General features: G+C 39.2%; 1 protein-coding gene across 1 annotated transcript; it reads right to left on the bottom strand.

Moving 5' to 3' along the window:
- Nucleotides 1-1608: 1608 nt before the first annotated feature.
- On the bottom strand, nt 1609-14276 carry LOC128789167 (alpha-1-antitrypsin-like). The gene is made up of 5 exons (XM_053944766.1): nt 14242-14276; nt 12816-13505; nt 12112-12382; nt 11228-11375; nt 1609-10492 (listed from the first exon to the last, which is right to left on the bottom strand). The coding sequence occupies exons 2-5, from the start codon at nt 13486-13488 to the stop codon at nt 10286-10288; spliced, it is 1299 nt and encodes a 432-aa protein (XP_053800741.1). The 5' UTR covers nt 13489-13505; nt 14242-14276; the 3' UTR covers nt 1609-10285.
- Nucleotides 14277-14593: the final 317 nt, after the last annotated feature.

Raw genomic sequence — 14593 nt, 5'->3', positions numbered from 1 at the left:
GGTTTTTTTTCTCCACAAATGAACTTGGCAGCAGTTCAGAAACTGTCCTACATTCAGAGGTTTTCTTTGAGTCTTGGTTTGGTCACAACAGAGGAGGAGCCCTGGGCAATGAACTCCACTGTGCAGGGCCAGCTGAAGCAGAAGGCAGCAGGAAAGAGACGGTGCTGTAAAGAACGATATTGCAGGCATTTGGGCTAATTCTGGATTCCCTCTATGACTCTGAGGTGAACCAAAACATGCTTCAGTACAGTGAGAAAACAGTCAGAGACACAAACACAATTTTTTTTTGCTGTTCAGACATTAATCTGTATTAGCCTCTTGTTAAAAGTCAGCAAGGATTAATTTTTGAAACTCTTTCAAAATCTGCTTGTCTTTGTTTCAACTATCCTTGTTGTCATGAGGTGGTGGCTTGAAGAAGAGGTTCATCATCCTACCAGGAAGGTCAGCAGAGGTTCTCCAAGCCAGCAGCTGCTCCACCCCTGAGCCTGCTTCTGGAGACAGTAATGCATAAAGCATGCCTACACTGCTACTTTGTTTTACACCTTAGTTCCTTCTTAAAAATATGACTCTATTCCTATTCATCCTATATATGACTCTATTTTATTCAAAATGCTTTTTTAAAAAGCTACCTATCTCCTTTCATCTGCAAATACTCAGCATGCTTTGCCTGCAGTCCCAACCATGCCCTGCTGAATGCAGTGCAGACCAACACTCTATAGAAACATTTTCTCAGGCTGTTACAAAACTCTCCTGTAATTCTGGGCACTCTGAAGGAAAAGTAATGGCACCGTCTCAAAGCAGCAAAATGCCAACCTTAGCTGAGGAAGGACCTGGACAAAGTATTTGCAGAGCAGTCACAGCCACCCCACCCCAGACAAACTTCCACCTGACAGAATACATATCTGGTGGAGATGTGAAACTCTGTTGGCTGGCCCAAGGCTGTCTTTGTGTCCTGTCCACCAAGACAGTACTTGCAATACCAAAATTCACCATTGATTACCCTGGCCCCAGACTCCAGCTGAGAGGATGCAGTGACCGTGAGGGAGCTGAGGGGTGGTGGCTCTGAGGCAGTAGTCAGAGTTAGTTTGAAGAACTTACCTAAAGTATGTCTTGAAGGCGTACATGGTTGCAGTCAGATTTTCCCATTAATTGCTATTCTTGCAACAGGACTGAAAGGTCTGCCCAGCCCTGGCCTTCCAGTCAGCAGGGAAGGAAGAGGGATGCATGGAAGGTAAGCCACGCTGTTTTGTCATGGTTCACATAACTTTTCCTGCATTTGTTTCCCCACAAATATTTTTCTTAGCTCTGTTATCCCATTTGACAGAACCCATGTGCTCATTTATAGTGTAGATGGAGATTAATGTCAGGAACTTTTTGCTTTAATGAGTCTTTAGTAATTTGCATAATTTGAGAGGCAAACTTATAAATTTCAAATGATGATAATAGAAGCTACAGATGATGAATGGTATTGTGAAATTATCCAAGAGGAACACAGAACTATGATTCACATGTCAGTCAAACATAATATAGTAGGAGTTCAGTTTCTGATTGATACTAAAATCATTACTTCAGGATAATGAATTTTGTATTTAATAATTTTAAAACGTATTCAAGATTTTCTCTAGTTTTCTTTTAATATTTATCTATGTAAAAAGCTATCTCAGAGAAGCACAGTGAGAAACACAAAGAGATGTGCAAAATCGCTGTGTTACCGTTTTCATATTTCATTAAAGTTTCAGGAAAGAAAGAAGATTATGCCATTTTGTTTCATTCATTAAACTCTCAAAAGTTTCCTTTCTATGTATTGTATTTATTGAATCTGAGAAGAACCAGAATTTATGTGTCAAATACAGAGTTTTCTGTGTTGTGTGGAAAATGAACTTCTTAACTATGGAAACAGATTTCTTAAATCCATGTTTATGGACTGAACAAAAAATGTCCTAATAATCAGTCTGTACTTCATGGATTTGGCAGATGTTTGAAATAAATGTTAAGGTGTTTGATATTTGCTGGCCAAGTCATGTTTTTTATCCAAGAGCCCTGTTGTTACTAAAAGAGTGTAATTTTAAAACTCTAACTTTGAAAACTCTAGTTGTGCTAGTGGAAAGTTTGTCTATGAAAGTGTTACTGGTCCTAAGTAGTTATGTATTTTTTTTTTTTTAGTAGTAATAGTAATGATTGGCTTACAAGAGATTTTAAAAACAGCATAAGACATGCAAACACAGGCTCTGGATGCACTGAAATGTCTCTCAGTGATCTGCTTCATTTTTCTTGTTAGCACACTTGTGAAAGAAACATTATTTTGCTCTTAGATCTAATACAAACACAGGTCGTGTGCAAAGTCATTCTGATCTGATATATTGTGTTTATCCTTTCAAGAGAGACAACCATGTTGATTTTTGTCATTGATACTAAAGAAAACTCTCCCCTCATGTTTTCACTTGGCTTGGACTGTTAGCGCTGCTGAATTTCTGTAAGGAGTTACACAGTGGCTGTTCAATGAGCCATGCCTAACAAAGTAATAAAGTTTAATTAGCCCAACTTAATCTGACAGTGTGCTGCTGGCACACTTCTGTACAGCTGGCTAGTGATGCATGCATGCATATGAAATAAAGATCACTCCTTGAAATTCTTCTTTGCTTCCAGTATTGTGTAATTGAATTTGAAGTTGTCTTCTCCTACATACTCTGTACAATATAAAACCAGGTCTCAGTTAAGCAAATTGACATGTTCTTCAGTTTGAGTAGATGGAGGCTATTTTCAAGCTACAAATTTCATATTCTTGTTGTTTAATCACAGCAAAAGTTTGGATCCCACAAGAAACCAAAATCTGTGCAGCCAAGCCCCTAAACCTTAATATCTCCAACATGTAAACTTATAATCACTATAGCAGAGGAACATTAAAACTCAGGGATTATAATCAGACATTAAAACATATTTCTAAAACTGTCCCTCTATATAAAGTATTTTCCTTTCCGGGAAAACATCGTCAACAAGTGTCCCAGTGTGTTTTCCCCACAGGTTTTGTGCCTGTGCAGCAAAATCTTAGAATCAAAATCCAGGATGTAAGAAACCTCCAGAGGCCATCTAGTCCAGCCCTTTGCACAAAACATCAGGTTTGTGAGGTACATGTCTTCAAGCACAGGTATTTTGCAACCTCTCTGGACCACATCTTCCAGTACTTAACCACTGCATGGTAAAAACATGTTCCATATTAGAATTTTTACATTCAAACGGTTCTGTTCTCTGATCTTCAGTGTCTTCCAGCTCCAGCATCATACGTCTTTTTTATGATCCAGGGACTTTTGGGCTGTCATTTGCAGAGAAGCCATTGCATTTTCTGAGCTGAACCTTGCTTAGCATTAATTGAGAGAGAACTTCCATGGATCTTCTGCTCTTGCATTTATCTCAGGGGAGGTCTTTGTGAAGCCAAATCCACATAAATGTTTTATCTCCTCTCCCCTTCCCCCCCCCCCAAAAGAGGGTCTCACAAAAAGACTCAAAGGAGAAAATTAAATGTTCTTGTCACCTGCTATTGCCTAGATCTGCTTGTAAAGCCAAAATTGCTGGTGCTTACCTTCAGTAGAGTCAGGTTTTGACTACACTGCTGCTTTCCAGGAGATGTAGGTAATTTACAGATCTTGAGAGGTACTATTCAGTGGAGTGATCGGTTAGTTTATGGGATTAAAACCCAATCACACAGTGGACTTTTTATTTGCTGGCTGTCATTTAGAAGATAATGAGGAAGGGAATTAACATCTGAGTGAGAAAGCATAATGAAAATTTCCCACCTCTGCGAAGAAAGGCATCAATATTTGTTACAGAGGTTAATTTTATCCTTGTTCGGATCTATGAACTCAAAGACCAGAGTGAAAACAATGAGAAAAAAAAAGAGGTTTTAATTTATATCTTTGAAGTAGTTTCTAAAGAAAGATTGGAACACCCAAAAAATCCACAGAATACCAAAAATAATTCCTTATTTTTCCCACTGAAATGAGTTACAGGACTTAGATCTCAGTGGTCAGTTCAGTGTTGCCAGGCTCCATGAATATTGAAGTGTTTAGAGAGGCTGTTTTCCCCTTAAATTTCTCTTGACCACTCATCATCTTTCCCCACCCAAATTCCACCTCCATCCAAGGCAGACATGTCACGTCCAACTGGAGTGCCTTGGAAAGAAATTGGAGCTGGGCTTCTTGGGGGATCAAGGGAAGAACATTTTGAGAATCAATGTCAGTAAGAAAAAACTAGATAAACATAGATTTTGCTTTTAAATATAGATATATAAAATATATCTGACTGTTCTTATTGCCTCTGAACTAGCTTGCTCTTTTAATTTTGTTGTGTTGAATTAAATTAAGATGTACATCTATGGTACCTTAATCTGCACAGCAATACAAGTACAAAAAAAAATACACCTTTTAAAAAAATACGAATTAAATCTGTGTGTTTACCCCAGCTGTGTTTTCTGACTCCTCTTTTTCTTAATTTCTTTCTAGTAAAGAAATTGAAGTATTTCTTTAAGGAACCCCCATGTTATACTGTCCAAAAACTGGCCAAAAAAGTGAGTAATTTCATACTGGAATAGGTCTGAGTTTCACTTATGAATCATAACAGTGAATAGAATGAGTTGGAGCCTGAACTAAAGACTGGGTTTAACCCTACCGTACCAGATGTACAAAATAAAAAAGAGAAAGGGAGCCATCACTTCACTAAGCCTGGCAGGGAGCAGTCTTTGAGCAGACAATGCTGTGGAAATTGCTGGCAGTTAGAACAGATATAAATGTCTCAGGAAAGAAACTGCTGCAGTGCTCTGCAAATGCTACATGGCTTGGTGCAGGGAGAGACCCTTGTACTCCCAAAATGAGGAAGAAGGAACAATAAGTGTTAATGTCACATCAGCTGTGTGACAGGGTCAGCTCCTACACATGACTTTGCCTTGGGGAAAAAAGTTCAGGAAGCCAATGCCAAAGACTCAAGGACGTGTGAGAGTCAAAAGTCTAAAGCCTTATATATGCTCTGAAGTACATAAAAGACTATGCAAATGAAAGTGTCACAAAATGACACTGGAGTGGAAAGTTAACATGAGGGCAGAATGTTTATTCTGAGTGTTTCCAAGTTTTAAAGCCTTAAAGGTCCTATGTGGTCAGCATGTGACATCCAGCCAAACTCTGATCTCCCAGCAAGGGAGAAGCAGCAGTGCAGTTCCACTTGCATGGGTCTGAGCCTGTGCCCTGTGACTAAACACATAATTGATAGAGGTGAAAACTTTAGTGTTAAATCTTCTCTCCTATAATAATTTCCTTTTTTCTCTTTTCCATTGGTTTCCATCACTTTATGGCTTATTCATGCCAAAAACTTTAATATCTGCTAATTAAATTACAGCCAAGCCTTAGAAGAACTAGAAGTCTACATTGCATGGTGCCCAGGTAGAGGAGTTAATTAGGCCAAGTGCACTGTCAGGCTGCTCTTGATTTCCTTCTTTCCTGTGTCATAGTAGCTGCAAGAGGCACCTAAGCTTAAGTTCCTGCTTCTCAGAGCAAAATGTGACTGTCTTGGTAATTCCCGTCTTCCTCACATGTACTCCCCATGGACCTCTGCTGTTTATTTGGGAGAGAACAAATCTCTTCAAGACATAATATGTTTCTCCACAGAACCTCCAAGAATATTTCTTTTTTCTCACCGTTTCACAAGAGCAGCTATTTTCCCAGTCCTTCCTTTGCAGAGAGGTGATGTCCTTTAGCACCACTATCAAACCCACCCTTAGGAAACTGTACCATGAGTAACACATAACATGAGCTCTCATATGAGTCTTATCTCATGTTCACACCGCTTGCAAGATGCCCCTTAGCCAACATGTCCTCACTGCCCTTTCTGTTATTGCTTGCACTTCACGCAGCATGAGACAACTGAATGAGAATGTAAAAACAGTTCTGGAGGCTGTAAATAATTTTCTAAGGAAGATTGCTTCCTTTTTATCTTTTTTTCAATGCAAGCAACTAGTAGTTTAGGTCCTTTAAAGGTATTGTGATAAAAGTCCAAGATGTGTTTTTCAGTTAATACAAAAAAGACTCTTGTAGGTCCATTTAAACTGCAGAAATCTCATAAGCAATGTCAGTCAGCTACTCAGAGGCAACAAGAGATCTGAAGAATGGGTTGGAAAGCAAACAGCCTCAGCTAGAGCATGCTTTGCTTATAGACCCATCCACTTCTGATTGATTTGTAAACCTATTTTTTCCCAGCCCTTTTTTCCAGATGAAATAGCAAAAATGACCAAACCATGTTGTATTTGAAGAAGAGAAATACAACTCTTTTCCAGGCCTTTGCAGGAGTCAAATAACCACAGATATTTTTTGTCTCCTGGCCAAATGACAAAGCACAAGTCAGGAATCTAATATATAGAAGAACTACCGAGTTAATATTATGGCTTTCCATTAAGAAAGCTTGGAAGCATTGAGTGAAATGCATTTGTTTGTTTTGAGTTTCACCTTTTGCAGTCTCCTAGTAGCCAGTGCTACAATTAAATCCACCCAATTCCAGAAGCCAGGTTATCTAGTTCTGTTTCAGCCCCTCTAATACTTCAAGCCTATTAACTGTCTCTTGGAATTCATCTACGTGCCACAACAGGTCATCAGCCTGTGCACACTTTGCTCAGGTACCTTTTCTCCAGGGGAAGCATCTGGGCATCCATTGCAAGCTACCACCTGTGCTGACATCTCCTTCCTTACCAGCCCCATCTGGGTGGAAGCTCCAGGCTTCTCAGGGCTGTCTCAGTAGACACACCAGTTTTGGCTCCGAGGTAAGAGCCCACCTTTGCACAGAGACCAAGAGCACTTAGCACTTACCTGAGCTATGGACCTCCCTGCATGCTCTGCCCATGCCAAGTGCTGCACACACCCTGGTCACGCGCTCCCAGAGCCATTTATATTGCCCTGGCAATGTCCCCTCCTCACCAGACTGGCTCACAGGGGCTTATGGGTCCTGAGGGGCCCTGGGTTGCTGCTCAGGTGTCCCTGAGCATAGGTGATTCTGCTGCTGGTAACTCATTCTGATATGCTAGGAGTATGCAGGGGACATTTGAGGTTACCAATGCTCTTTGAAGGTTGTGGGAGAGCACTACTTTGAGGCATATATCTATCACACGGATTTCCTGAGCCTAGAGGTTATTGTGCTTAGCAGGTGATGGATCCTGGCTATGAGGATCTTGGCCATGGTACCTTTCCATCTGCCAAGTTCCCAATGGCAATAGAAGCCATATTTTCAGCCCCAACTAATCACCAAGTTCTTTAAAAACTGAGAAATTCACATAGTGTTTCCCAGGAATATCTGTTAATTACTAATTGTGTGACTAGACTATCAGAAAACAAAATTATATCTATGACATCATAGAATCATTTGGGTTTGGGTTAGAAGGGACCTTGAAGATCATCTAGTTCCCAACCCATGCCATGGGCAAGGACACTTTTCACTACACCAGGTTTTCTCAGGGCCCCATCCAGCCAGGCCACTGATACTACCAGGGATGGCGCATCCACAGCTTCTCTGGGCAACCTGTTTCAGTGCCTTACCACCATCACAGTAAAAAATTCCAGTTTAATATCTAATCTAACCTACCCTCTTTCCATTTGAAGTCATTCCCCCTTGTCATGTCACTCCAGGCCCTTGTAAAAAGTCTCTCTCCATCTTGCCTGTAGGGTCTCTTCAGGTACTGCAAGGCTGCAGTTAGGTAACCCCAAAGACTTCTTTTCTCCAGGCTGAACAATTCCAATTCTCTCAGCATTTCTTCATAGGAGAGGTGTTCCATCCTTATTTTGTGCATTTAACAGAGTATTAGTTGGTCTTTCCATCAGAATATGTAATTTGTTTTCAGCCCATGACATTTAAGGCTGTTGCTTTTGTTATGTGCTTTTAGATTCGTCCTAGTGGGTGCTGTACAACACTGGGAACAATGACAGACCTGTGCACAGGCACTAACCACTGGCTTTTGGAAATATGTAAATTTTTTTTATACCTCAAGCATACTATTTCTCTCACTGGCCACACAACAATATACAGTTTCCTGCTTTTGCTTGTTCTTTCTTTTATGATCTTTAACACTCTCAAAACTGCCTTTATTTTTCTTCCAGTGCCAGTTGAACTTCACATAATTTGTAGATAACAGTTAAATCTATCTCCATCATGGGTTTCTGAGCTCCTCATTTACATTTTTAGCCTTTGTTTCACTTCTGGTTCCTAAATATGACAACAAGTACAGTTTTCTGCTATTTCCACACTGCTTGTTTTCCTTTTCTCCTTATTTCAATGTGTGCTGTTCCAAAGTTTCTGCCATGTTGGCAATTCTTTTTCTATGGCTGTTAATACCAAGACGTTTTCTGGTCATCCAGTTCTTAAATCAGCTTCATTTTTGTCTATCCACTTCCAAATGAGTTAAGAGGCAAGGGTACTTCTCAAAGTGAGATGTGGTTGGCAAAATACCACTCAGATATTTTTTTCCTACTAACAAACAGAAACTCTTGATCTGAGGTCCATGAGGAAACAACAAACATAGTCTCTTGATATTTGCCTACAGAGTTATTTGTCATTGCAAAGCTGGACTTTGACAATTTATCCTGAGTTAGCCCCGAGATTTGGCAAGAAGTTATAAATTATCTTCTGTAGAATAAATTTATCTGTATTTCACCTAGACCAAGTCCTTATATATTTAGAGGCATGAAGACAACTACTTGTTACTATATATGGAACATACTAAATACAGTTATGAGTAAGAAACTTTTGTCATTGATTTATGTGATTTTGAGGAGGACTTTAAAAGTTAATATCGAGTATTAACTGTCTGCAGATACACATGGAATGTTTGTTCTAGTCCTCATTGGTATTCTTGTGCTGCAATTTACTCATATTGATGACTCTGATTTAATGTGAAAGAAAATAAAGATCTCCAAATCAAAAAAAGAATTCTGTTTTAGAAATGTTCACCACAGTTTTTATGTTATATTTTCCACAGACATCTTAAGAAACTATGGTCTAAAACGTTGTCATTTATAATTTTTTTTCTACCAGTTTGAGATATTCTGTAACAAAAGATTTTATCAATATATAATTTACATGCTTTCGTTGGCTTTCTATATTTTAATAAGATGCACTGAAGATTTTGATTTAAAATCTAAAGCAAAAGATAATAAAATAATTTAAATATTTACTGCTTTGTAAGTGAAGTTATATTTCCTTCATAACCATGAAATTATCTAGTGCAGCTGGATTCGAGGAACCTTAAGGTAAGAAAAGGTACAAATGTCAATTCCTAGTCTGTTTTTACTCTATAACAGTAATCCACTACTACCATTTAGAAAAGTGACTTCTGAAATATTTTCTGTATTTTTAATGTGTGTTTATGATAGCTTAAACCAAGTTAACAGTCCCTAGGAAAGCTCTGCTGTTCTTACTGAGGAAGTGCAAACTTTCTGGAGTTATAATTTGCATTCCTCCTTTTTTCTACCACAATCTGTCAAGTCTAGCTGGAAAATGAATACTGAAGGCAGCATCAGTAAAAACAAGAAATGACAGTGACAACAAATCTATGAAAAGGAAACTGGTGCTATGTCATGGACTACTCCATCAGGCTTTTATCTCAAGGCATTAGCAACAATTGTTATATTAGTAGGATAAAACAAAAGTCTTTTTTCTGCTATGCATTCCTTCCTTAGTAGAATTAAAATTATCTGTACAGCAAAGCAGCTTTCTTGTCTCCAGGCAGAGGGCTTTTGCTGAGGAGGAGAAAGAGGAAGGCAAGCTAAAACAGCTGCACTCATCAGCCCTTTACGTTGGTGGTGTCCTCCAATGTTTCAGTCACTGATCCTGCAGTTTCATACCATGCTTGGTTACAAAACTTAAAGAAATTAATGAACATTCACTCCAATAGTAAAGAAATCTGCATCTAAGAGTATTCATCAGGGGTTAGTGGATTAAACAGACAGGACTTACAACTTGCAGCTCATTTTTTCTGTTTCTCCTTTCACATGCACACCCTGTGACTGTACAGCAATACTTACATCAGTTGGAGACTTTGAAGCAACTGAATACCCCACAGGAGCACATCAGAAAGGGCTTCTTAGAAAACTGGTGAAAAGTGACTTTTGGACAAGGAAATACAGTTTTTGTGTTTTAAGGGATTAATAAGGTTTCTAAGGATAATGGTTGAAAGATGAGCATTAGCACAAAGTGGTATGCATACATAAGTGTTTCACTGGATCACAGGAATTTAGCCAGTGATGTGGATAAGTTTTGTCAATCAGCCATTTTTCTGAGGGTTTACAATTTTCCCAATGAAGAGCACAGTGTGGGTGAACTTATCCAGTATCAGCAGGAGAAATGGTCTGTTGAATCTGACTCGAGGTGGGCGAGGAAAATCCCCAGATCTCCAGGTGACCTCCTTCACTGAGGCCCCGGCCGCCTCAGTGCCATTCTCATGAACATTCAGCATGGCTCTGTGGATCACCTGCAAGGAACAAAGCAAACAGCCCCCAGCTGACAATCCAGCAAGAAGAGAGCAGCCTTCCACCCTCTTCACTTTGGCCAGCCAAAGGGAGCCCTGCCTAGAGCAAGACCGAGCAGCAGCAGCTTCAGGGAAGGTCATCACCAGTTGCTTCCATTTCCACTGCAGCACCAACGGCCATCACACCACTCAAGCCGTCCTCCTTCACTGCTTGTGCAGACAGTAACCCTCAAACTGCAGGCAGCCAAAGAGCACTCAAGATGACTGATGACAAGAAAATCTGGAAGCAAAGAAACCTGGTAATTTAGCCGAGATTCAATTTTGTCTTTGGCAGCTTCATGTATTATTGTGAATTTACCCTGTCATCTGGCTGAAAAAAATAACTTTTTGAGAACACTAGAAGGGCAGGGATAACAGCCCTTTGCCCTATGTAGGAAGAATTAGAGGAAATTTTACCAAAGCTAATGCACTACATTTAGATAATTTTGTTTAGTAGCCAAAAGAACATTTAATTATATGTATGTTTTCATTTTCGTCCTCCAACCATGCCTTTCTAACCCCTTGTAAGCATGTTTGGCTTCAGGTTTATGAAAGACAGGGCTTTCTTTGCCTCCAGACTGGCAGCTATTGATGAATGAGTGATGCTTCAGAGAGACTGGGATAAGCTTTTCATGGGATATGAATGTCAGGTTCCTGGGAACAGGCAAATCCTGTGGTTGCTTTCACATGCTGACTTACTTTTGAAACCGTCAGTCCAGGCTCCTCAGTAATCCCTGAGAGATCAGCTTGTTCAGTAAACAGATTGACCATACCCATTTGTTTGACTATATTTTTCACATCATAGGTACCAGAAATACAAAATTTTGGAATGTGCAGATGTATTTTTCTGTAACAAACAACACAAATAGGGACAAATCATCATCTAGGCAACACTCCTGAATGACTTCATTATATTGACACTTCACATTTGTTTTTCTAAATACTTACAGCCTTCTCTCAGGGTTCAGATAGCACTTCTGATCAGGTTAGTTACTTAAGGTGGAGGGTTGGAACCAAATAAGTCAGTTCTAGCTCCTGCCTCTGCAGTGGGGTTCGAGGAGTGGGGTGGAAGATACAGCTATACCAACTCAGTGGCAAACAGAGCTACTACTGCCAGGTAGGAGGGCTTATTCAAAAGATTGTAGCTAGCTGACCTAAGGCTGTTCAAAAATGCAACAGGGCCTTGGCCACCACAGAAATAGATACAGTAATGGTGAATTAATCCACTTTTACATGGAATGCCCACCCATAACACCCAACAGCTACTCCATTATAGTTTCCCAGTGCTTGTATGAAACAAAGGTCTGTTGACCTCATCATGGTGCTAAGTAATTTTTGGTTGAACCAGGAACTTAACCTAAGATGAATCCCAAGCTCAGTGACCTATTTGTTCACTAGCCATAGCTCTTTTTCATTTTCATTTTCCAGCTAAGAAAAGGGAAGTCCATCATAGAGTCAAGTAAGTCTATACATTAAGTGTATAGAGTTCAGTCAAATAACCTGTCCTTTAATGTTTTGTCTTGGTGAGATAAACACAATTAATTTGTAACATGGTCGCCTCTCACCTTAGCAAAAAATCTTACCTGTCTTGGAGGGACTTTTCCCATTTAGTTACAGTTCTTTTCAAGAGGGCATCTTCTACCTGCTTCATCTTCCCTTCATCAGGCAAAACAAATAATGCTGCAACATCTCCATTGTAAGGTATCTGAACCAGCCAACAGGACAGCTCTTCATCAAAGTAATTTCTGTAGTAACCTTTTCGATACATCATGTCAACTTTTACAGATGTTTTCTGATCCACAAAAAAGTCCTCCTGTTTTGTCTGTGCCGTACTGAAGGGTTTCTCCCAATGGGCTTATGACAAAAAGAAAATTTATTCAGTGGAATACAAAGAGGAATGGTCACAGTGAATAAAATAGGACCTAGTTCCACAGCCTTCCTTTCATTAGAGCAAATATCCTTTTCATGTTACTGCATCCTTAGGTGTTACAGCATTGTATATTTTTTTTTAGGTGCTTAAAGACAATTACAGAGAGATAATACTGAAAACACCATCTTTCACTAAAGCATGAGTCTCTGATCACATGACAAAGCCAAATTCAATAAAGACATTTGATTTAAAATTTCATTAAAGCAGGCGAGGATATATTTTACTGGTAACAAACATACATGGGTTTATAGTGATACCTTCCAGATATTGAACATGATTTCCTCTATTTAAAATTAATTTTTTTCTCTTTTCATTCTCTTCATAAGCATTGTCTTTGCACCCTTTGATATATCTTACCTTTAAAGAAGACATAGTTAACGAGAACCATTGCAGTCAGAGGATCAAGATTTTCCACTAGTTTAACTATTTTCCCATTTGTCTTTTCCTCAATATAACTGTTAATCTGACTCTCAGCACCAACAGAGTTGTTAAAGTCAGTAGAGAAGACTTCAGATTCATAAAAGCTCTTGACATCATCCAAAAACTTCTGTAGTGGTTTTAGTGTCTCTTCTATAAAAAGGGCATTGCCCAGGCTCAGCTGGAACTCACTATTTGAACGGTTTAGCATGTGGAGGAGTTGACAAAAACCTTCATGTATTTCCTGCTCCTGAGTCTTTTTCAGGTTAAAGGCAAGCCCTTCCAAAATCTGTGTCAGTGTCACAGCCTTGGCACCAAGTGCCAGCATTGTAAAGGAAGCAGAGATGCTTATGGGTGAAAAGAAAATATTTTTGTCCATTGCTTCAGATGCAACCAGCTTGTAAAAGGAAAATGCAAAGTCAGCATTGCTGAGAACTAGTTTGACAAAGGTTTTGTTCTTAAGTGGAGAAGCTTCTTCCCACTGAGAACTATGTCCTGGATAATATGCACCTTTAGCATCATCCTGCTTATTACGGTAGCGAGGATGCTGATGACGCAGGGCAACAGCATGCAAACCAACCAGCAATAAACACAAGGAGAAAGTGGTCTTCATTTTGCTTTCAGCTGTTTCTGCAAAAGAAATAGACGTGCAAAACACATAATGGAAATTAATTTGTTCATACTGTGTCCTCCAGTAAAGTAAAATGATGCCTTCAGAACATACCTGTTCTCCAAAATCCCCTACACTTATAATTCACATTTCTGATACATGCCAGTGTTGCCTGGAAAGAACACACCTCCACTATTTATATATATGTAGTCTAGTTCTATTTCAAAAGACGTAATTTAGAACTTTTAAAAGTTTATTAACTTTAATATTAGCATATTCTTTTAAAATTTGTAAATAATTGGAAGCTTATGACCTTTTCCGAAGAGCAACTGGCATGAGTTGGCTTTGTACTCAATACCACACAAGGGTTACGGCAGCTCTGTTAGCCTTCCTCAATTCATCAAATAATTAATGAATTTAATCTGTATTAAACAAAAATGTGATATAAGCGTAGATTATACTATCTAGAACCAAAATTATAAAATACTCTTACAGTTTCTTCAAAAGTGAAAGACTAGATCACTACTCTTTGTGGTATAAAAGTCTATAATAATTTCTATTGTTTCCAAACCGAATTTTTACTTTATTATGTGAAGAATCTTCTTTAGTTTTGCTTCTTTCTAGCTTTTGAAATGTATTGATTTTTTTCATAAGAGTTTTATTCCCTATATACATGTATAAAGGCACCGCTCCCAGGCAACGACCCCCTCAAAATGAAGTGTAAGAGATCCAAAGGAAAACTAAAAGGGTACTTACATTGCCACAGTCTGGTCTTGTCTGCTCATTCTTCTCTTCAGTACCATTAAACAGAGTTAATCAGAGCACTCCGTTAATCATTAATTAGTTCAAATAAAAGTTGCCAGTGAGGATGCACAACAAGCAGTAATGACATTGGATATTTTGGACAATTTTTCCAACCCAGACAAATGCTAACAGTGCTGGGTGATGGGGCTGCAGGCAAGAAGGAATGGAGCAGAGACTGTATCTCTGTTGCTTCCATGCTTGTGGATTGACAGGAGGAACCTCCCTGCTGTGGATGTTTGGCAAGAGAACCACAGACATACCATGGCTGGAGCTGAAAGCTGTGACTTGGTGTGAGGGCCACCCC

This window comes from Vidua chalybeata, chromosome 6 (genome assembly GCF_026979565.1).
Source record: "Vidua chalybeata isolate OUT-0048 chromosome 6, bVidCha1 merged haplotype, whole genome shotgun sequence".
NCBI classification, from domain to species: domain Eukaryota; kingdom Metazoa; phylum Chordata; class Aves; order Passeriformes; family Viduidae; genus Vidua; species Vidua chalybeata.
The sequence above is the reverse complement of the archived record's forward strand: the minus strand, read 5'-3'. Positions and strand labels throughout refer to the sequence as shown.